This window comes from Bactrocera dorsalis, chromosome 4 (genome assembly GCF_023373825.1).
Source record: "Bactrocera dorsalis isolate Fly_Bdor chromosome 4, ASM2337382v1, whole genome shotgun sequence".
NCBI lineage: Eukaryota > Metazoa > Arthropoda > Insecta > Diptera > Tephritidae > Bactrocera > Bactrocera dorsalis.
The window spans coordinates 39,991,651-40,000,081 of NC_064306.1; the positions used below are offsets into that span (position 1 = coordinate 39,991,651).

Sequence of the window (8,431 nt, forward strand, 5' to 3'; positions counted from 1 at the left end):
GTAAAATAAATATTTTTTTAACGAGTCTATTTATTAAAAGTTAGTGTATAGCGCGACATCTACACGCAATATTTCATGTATAACTATACAAAACCAAGCACAGCGACATCTGCTGTCGGATCGCAAAGTTTTCTTAATGTGCCGGAAACTATTGTGAATTTTAAATATAAAAGTTTCTAGCATCGTGGTCTCTAGTTCACGATAAAAACACATAAAAATGCAAAGATAAATAAAACTAGTTATAATTTTACAATTGTGTTTTTTTGTGCGACAAATAACACCGCCATACATAGAATAACATTCACCTTAAAACACATAATAAAACTGTAAGTTATTATTCAATATTCTTCGTAAACCCACATATATATTTTTATCAATAACCAAATTGAACAAACCAAAGCAAACATTTTTCAAATGGCCAGCATATCATCATAGCATGTCTCATATATTTCCAAATATATTTAGCAAAAAATAATAAATTTTAGGCAAACAAGAAACTTTGTGAGTAAAAAATCAAATTTATATAAAACATTGCGAAGAGTACCATAAATACAAAGGATCATTTCTTCTTTGCATCCTTTAAACCAGCACCCGCATTAAATTTGAAAAATATTATGTCGCCATCTTCGACAACATAATTACGTCCCTGTTGACGGTATTTACCAGCTGATTTAGCAGCAGCTTCTGAACCCTCTTCCTTAAAATCCTGAAAGTGCATTACTTCAGCCATTATGAAACCTTTCTCGAAATCTGTGTGAATACGGCCAGCGGCTTGTGGGGCCTTGGTACCTTTCTGGAAAAAAGAATTAAGCAAATTATAACATTTATATATACGAGATATCGTAATTCCAACACTTATATTGCGTGTTCGACATATTACCTGAATTGTCCATGCTTTGACCTCGTCGACTCCGGCAGTGAAGAAATACTCGAGTTGTAAAGCTTTGTAGCCAGTTACAATGATTTTATCTAATTGAGTTTTACATTTAACTTCTTCTTCATACTCCTTTCGCTCCAGGTCGTCCTTTTCAGCTAAGGTATGTTCGAAAGCGCCAGAGAAGGGTATAATAACTGCGCCCGGATCGTGTTTATCCACCCACTCTTTAATTTTAGGCAACCACTTGTTCTTTTTACGGATAAAGTCCTTTTCCGACAAGTTTACCAGATAAATCACTGGCTTGGTTGTAAGGAACAGATATTTATTCAGAGTTTCAATCTATTAAAATAAAAACGAGAAAGAAATTGCCATTACATACAAGAAATGTATGGAAGTATTTCTTTAGCTTACATCATGTGCGTTCCAATCAGCAAATCGCAGTTGCTTTTTCTCATCCACTAAAACTCCTTTAATTTTTAACATCGAATCATATTCGGGTTTGAGCTTTTTATCTCCACCCCTCGCAACTACTTTTTCTAATTTATCTAAATTCTGCATAAGCTTCTCTTCATCCTTAAGTCGTAGCTCCTCTGAAATGATATCCAAATCACGCACTGGATCTACTTCCCCTTCCACATGTGTAACATCAGGATCTTCGAAAGCGCGACACAAGTGGAAAATAGCATCACATGCACTAATATGTGACAAGAAAGCATTACCAAGACCCTGACCTTCAGATGCGCCCTTTACCAAACCGGCAATATCTACAACGTTGAGGAAGGCAGGCACTTTTCTAAAAAAAACAAAGTTATATATAAGAATGTGAAGAAACCAATTGTGATAAGCTTTATATACTCACGAAGCTGGCTTATGATAATCACATAGAAAGTCGAAGCGCTCATCAGGCACTGGTACCCTACGTGCTGAAATAAGAAAATCACTATTAACGCGAATTTTAACAAGTGGCGTCACAAAATTTTAACAGACTCGGTGTACTTAAATATAACTTTGCAATCATAATTGATAAATCTAAATAATAACGAGACTTGTTGCATCTTTGCTTTTTCATGTAGAACAGGTTTTTATTATAATACTAATCTCCAATGGACTATCGCTAGTGGTAATGCACTTGAATATAGCCAATCATTGCAATTTTCTATAATTTCCTGCAATTTTAAAATGTCCACGGGCAATAATGGCCGTTTCGAAGACGCTTATCATTTACCATACCCAAGCCAACTTTATAGTTTGCTCTCTTTTTACAACACTGCAGGTATGTCCATTGGTAGACATTTTAACGAAATCTTTAAAATTTTGCACAACAGCGAAGCAATTTGCATATGAAATTACCAACGCCCATTATTGCTTATTTTACTTGTTTCATTTATACTAAACCAAAGTTATACGGGTTGGAAGGATTGGTTAATATCCCTCTATACAGTGGCCAACGGCAGCGCAACTATTCGTAGAAACGTGTTTTTGCAGGCTCTATGTGAAAAAATTTTGTTCACAAAATTACTATAATTTCATACTCTTTTCCAATAGTCAAAGTGGTTATCTAGAGAAAATAGTAAAAATATAGGAAGCTTGCCAGCATAACTAAGGAAAAGTTGAATTGGACGCACCTTCATTTGACCTTTCAACAGTCTACATTCATGTGTACAATTCAGACATTTGCTGCTATACCGGCAGCACACAGGTTAATAACGAATGCTATTAAACTTATTATTAAATATTTTCAAAGGTTTATGTTATCAACTCTATATCTTCGTACACAAAAATTGGAAAAATAAATATAATTGGGATACTTATTCTCATTGGGATCGATGGTGCAGAAAGGGAAGTTTTCCGCCGGCGCAGCACTCTTCGTCAGCACGTTGAAGAAAGTTGACTTGCCCACATTAGGCACACCTACAATACCGATGCGTAAGTTAGTGCCAATACGACCAATTAGTGGTTTGCGCTCGGGCTCTTCATGCTTTTTAGGTGGCATTGTGTTTTTTTATTTGTCTGCAAATTAATACAATATTCATTAGAAGTTAGGTACATTACTAATGTTGATATATTATTTTATCTATTTATGGTAAATATTTGTTTCGTTGGCAGCAACATATTAGAGTGGTAAGGAAGGCATGTAGTTGTTTCATTCGTGCACATAACCTCAACATAAACATAAACTTACCTCTTTGAGTTCACGCAATCTCGATTGTGCAAAAGTTATGTTTTCTATTATTATCACAAATAACTTGTTATTTTAATATAATTCAACAATTCACTTGGAAATCACTTTTATTTTACGACCCAGCCGGCAAGGAATCAATACGGTCGCACACATGCACGTAAAGAGACGTCAGCTGTCAACTCAAGCTCGGAGTTGTGACGGTTGATTATTGTGAATGCAGCGAATGATATTCACAATAACAAATACTTTAAGCAATATTTTATGCTTAAATTATATATAAATTTTTATTTTATTTCACTTTCGTTATATTATATACATAATTTTATTCGGTTATATGTATTTAACTATTAAGCAGCACATAAAACATTTGCGCAATCTATTACTAAGAACACTAAGGGACTTTGTCTCAATGTCTAGTTAACAGCTATCTGTCAGTTAAGCTCTGATTAACTTAACCAAGGCTCCCTCTTTCGGTAAAGAACCTTTTGTTTAACCAGAACTCAACTATCAGTTGTTGCTAACCAGGCATTGAGAAAACGGTCCTATCTAAATAGTCACAATACTCAGTGATATCTTTAACAAACGTTAGGTCATGACGACCATAAATTTTAATGAGCCTAGGTGCCGATTTTACCTTCAGATAAGATCGGTCACTTCTCACAAATTTTCGACCAACCGCTACGTTTTATTACAGTAGACATTCCTTTATTATATACAACAACAAAAACATTCCTCTTGAGACTATTGTGGGATTGTTCCCTTTGCTTATAATGGAGGTTTCTCAAATTATCTCAAAAACTCAAAGAAAACCAAATGGCTCTGAAATCAATACATACAACAGGTTAATAACCTCAAACACCTGAAAAAGCCTGAAATCATACACATTTATTTAGTAATTTAATCGAACTGATTTCGACCGCAATTTCTCGACTTCGTTCATAACACAGCTCTTGTATTAAACTCTCGGGGTTGGCAGTTTCATCATCAGTTAGTTCCGCTTCGTAAAAATTGACTTGTTCCCATTTCCATATAAAACTTACTTTGACTGTATATGGTTTATTAATTTTGCCACGTTATGTTACAGATATATTGATAAGGAAACGTTGGAGACCGCTTAAAGTATATATAGTTAATATAAATGATTAACGAGTTCGCCGAGTTTTAGATATCGATCTGAAATTTTTCACACGCCCTTTTTTCAAACTAACCGATCCAAATGAAGATAAAGGTCTTGTATAACCATTTATTCTATAAAAACAAATGCTCCTGTGTAGGGTATATAGCATAGGTGCTACCGCAGTTATCGTTTTTTTCTTTTTCGAGACCTGACGCTGCTATTCTATTGATTGTTGAAAGCGAACTGATAATTTTTGGCAATTGAATACCTCGCCAAATGAATTGGAACAACCTTCCAAATGCGACGACGATATTTACCTCAAAAGAGATTTTTCGTCCTATTCGGCCACATACCTCGGATAATGCGGCATATTTTGTTATAACCAATCATTTATGAGTGTGATTTTTTCTTCATCGAGTATATACTATATACTGGTATACAAATTATTTATGTTTTTCCGAAGTGAACACTAAGTACTGGGGTTGTTTTACAGTGAGCTTTTGCTATTTCGCGGTAGTTTACTGTCTAATAAGTAATTTTACAAAGTATACAAATTTGTACTAAAATTGGTCAATCCTTTTAAAAGTAGCATCTCTCACTCGTACTTAACTAGCCATGATCCCATTTATTATATTGTCGTCTATTACTTTTCTCGCTTAAAATTACAGATTGAGTCTAATATCGTACTACTGTGGGCAAAAAATAGTAAGACTTTTTAATGTAAATTTTGCGTGAAAACCCCATTCGTCGACATATTTTTTTTTGAGAATGTTTTGTGCTGATGCGATTCGTCATCCAGGACGGTCATTAACATTAACTGATGATCAACACGTAAAAAAAAAAAAAGGAATTGATGCTTGAGAATCGATAATTAACAGCCAGAGATCTTACTGGCATCGTTGGAATATCAGAAGAATCAGTGCATCCATTTTGAACGATCATTTCGATCCAAGAAAAGTGAATGCATGATTGATATCAAAATCACTAAATTTTTCCGAAAAACAGCATCTCGTTAACGTCTGTGAAACAATACTTTCGGACTACCAGGATGTCATGAAACGTTTTATTACTGGCGATGAGTCTTGGATCTATGATCGCGTCACGAAAACAGACGATCAATCTGCCAAATATCGTGACAAAGGTTAGACGAAGCCGAAAAAACTTGTCAAGGCCAAATTGTTGACAGTAATACCATTTGAGTGTTATGTGTCGATTGCGCGACGATATTTGTAAAAAATAGTTCGGAATTATGAGCGGACAACTATTGGTTTTTACACCACGATAACGCACCGTCACATACTCCATCGATTCTTCGTGAGTTTTTCGCCAACTTTTCAATCAATATCGTACCGCAACCACCATATTCGCCTGACTTAGATCCGCGTAACCTCTAGCTATTCAGCAAACTTACACGACCGCTCCGGGGAAACCGTTTTGAGTCAATTGAAGACATTAAACGTGAATCGCTAAATGTATTGTTGGCTATTCTCGTAATTTACTTTAACAACTGTTTCCAGGATTGGAAAAAATATTGTCACAAGTGTATTGAATTACCTTGAATAGATTTTGAAGACTAAATAAGGATTTTAAAATAATAAACAAAGTCTTATTATTTTTTGCTTATAGTAGTAGGTACATCAAATGATCATTCTTAGTGTTTAAATGATGAAGAGAAGTAATTTTTGTTGCAGAGAAAATTCACTTATAACCTCGGATTCTAGACTAGGTTAAGATGTTAATCTGATAGGCCAATAAGCCATTTATAAACCAGTTTGGTTCTTTGCAATAACAGATGGAGTTCACTTGCTAAGTCCAAGAGGAGAGAGGAGGTTTAGGATGCCAGCGCTTGATGCGAATTTTAACAGACTTGAGGTCTCACTGTCGATATCTCCTCCAGTGTATCATTATGTGGGGACCCCAGATGCTTACAACGTAATTCTGTTAATGCGAAAAAAGTACACAAGATATGTTCCATTGTTTCCCTGGTGCTCTGTTCTAGGGATTTCCTGCAGTCATCTCGATCTGTCAGCCCCATCTTGCAGGCGTGTGTCATCACCAGACAGTGACTAGTTAGTATTCCCATCATGTTCCTATAGACACTTCTATCGAGTGTCAATAGGCATTTTGTGTACTTCATCTAGACTAAAACTTTTTTCCTCCGTTATAAGCGCTGAACAAAATCGCTTTGAGATACATGTGTGTGCATATTTACAAGATAATACAAGTGCTTGAATTTATGTATATGTTAACATATATATGTATATAGTATAAGTATATTGCACTAGCACATTGTATCGATTGCAAACTATTAAATTATAATCTCGTTTCAAGCCCAGATAAAGCCGCTTATCTCAATTGGGCTTAATTTCTAAAGAATGTTAAGGTCAAATCACTTAAACCGTTATTGATTGATCATTATTGATGCAAGTGATTTCATATCTAACTTTGGACTCTTTCACTTGTCTGCCATTGACTGCGCTATGATATTCTGATTCCTCACTGTGTCACGTACACGATTTTATTATGATTCGTCCACAAAATACGAACTCGTCGAATTTAATTAGGTGCACCATTTACAAAAAAAAACTTCCAAGTGGTTGAGAATGTTTTGTGGGAACTGTCGCCGTGGCTTGCTTTGACTTGTTGTACCGTGACATGTGAAGGAGGTAATGTGAAAAAGAAAGGTGCATCACGTAGCAGCAATCTTTTCTGCGTTATGGCATAATTTTCGCATTATAATTATTTCCAAATAGTTGTATTCGAATTAGTTAAGAGGAATGTGTACACAAGTTCATGTTCATATGTGTGTGTTAACTGCGACTTTTTTGTCTAAGTTTCTTGTTGTTGTGCTTAGATGTTATTAGGCCCTTAACAGAGTGAAACCATATGAAATAACCGTAAAAACATTTTCAATAATATTGCGGTTTCTATCAAGATGCGTTTTTAATAGCATTTTAACAACATCTTTCGCCAAAGACGCAGAGCCGCAATGTCGCTTTACCAACCGATATGGAACAATGGTTTCGGTGCTTTTTTTTTTCTTTTTTTTTGTTGGCGTTCTTTTATCAATTTTTTCTTTGAATACATTACAAACTGCATTAACCGCATGAAATTACTTTCAAGGACATTTTACACATGTGTCACGTGACTACTGAACTGACTCAGTAGAAGTATTTTGACCGTCAGTCAAGCAAACACCACTTGTCGTCTGCACAATGGATAATAGCCAAGAAGCAATTTTGCGGTCAATCGCAATTTACAACCCTAAACGTTGCCACTCAATGCTGTTCCGTACGCTATACGGCGTTGTTATTGTATAGCTTCATCAGTTACATTAAAAAAGTGACCATAACAGTAGTTTATATTTAATTAAATTGAGACGCTTGAATGCGCATAAGTTTGTAGGTTGCGGTCAACGGGTTCGGTACTTAAGTCTTTTGTTTAGTCTCAGCTGACAATTGAGACGATACAATTGAGAAAGGTCAGTTATGCGGTAACTACTAGTTATTGTTGTTGTTAATATACAAATGAAAAGAGTAAGGAAAATTGTAAAAATATGAGAAAAGTTGACCAACCATGAAACATTTTTAAAAAGTTGTCCCTTCTAATCCAAAAACTACTAACGCTTGTGTAGCGTGTGTTTCTTACATGGCAAATCGCTATCTAATATGTTGATTCAAACCATTACTATCACTTAGCAGAAGATGAATATACAATTATAAATTAATAAAAGATATGTAAATAGTCACAATTTCGTCCACGTTATAGTTAATAGTTTGTTAATTTTTACTTTGCATGAATAGTAAAGTATAGTATAGGCCGGACAAACATATATTAAAATTCAAAAATAATGACATAAGAACTCTATCAGGACTACTAACAAATACCTGTCTCATTGGCAGACATGCTATTTGTAGAAGTTCTTGACAGCCAGAAGAAGAAAGCTTTACAAGGTGCGTTTCAAAGTAAACAATACTTAAAAAAAAAGCAGAACAAATGGTTTTTTCGGCAAAATCAATTTATTTTATTCCAAATAGTCTCCTTCTGCTTCAATACAGCTTTTTGCCCGGTCCAAGAGCATGTCGAATGAGTATTTTAGCTCGTTGGCCGGTATGGCCGCCAGCATGCCGGTTCAAGCCTTTTGAATGGTCTCTACGTCTGCATAACGCTCTCCTTTCATGAGCAAATGCATTTTACCGAAAAGGAAGAAGTCGCACGGGCCATATCAGGTGAATACAAGGAGTGGATAATGGTT

The 8,431-nt window shown here is 35.2% G+C and overlaps 1 protein-coding gene across 2 annotated transcripts; it reads right to left on the reverse strand.

Annotated features, from left to right (window-relative positions):
- Nucleotides 1-406: 406 nt before the first annotated feature.
- LOC105233154 (obg-like ATPase 1) lies at nt 407-3,238 on the reverse strand. 2 transcript variants are annotated; one of them, XM_011215128.4, is made up of 6 exons: nt 3,060-3,238; nt 2,690-2,887; nt 1,737-1,797; nt 1,289-1,670; nt 881-1,216; nt 407-793 (listed from the first exon to the last, which is right to left on the reverse strand). In XM_011215128.4, exons 2-6 carry the CDS (start codon nt 2,868-2,870, stop codon nt 560-562), a joined length of 1,194 nt encoding a protein of 397 aa, XP_011213430.2. In that variant the 5' UTR covers nt 2,871-2,887; nt 3,060-3,238; the 3' UTR covers nt 407-559. The 2 variants fall into 2 exon arrangements, with proteins under 2 accessions (XP_011213430.2, XP_049311041.1); XM_049455084.1 differs by having other exon boundaries at nt 1,737-1,793; nt 2,686-2,887.
- Nucleotides 3,239-8,431: the final 5,193 nt, after the last annotated feature.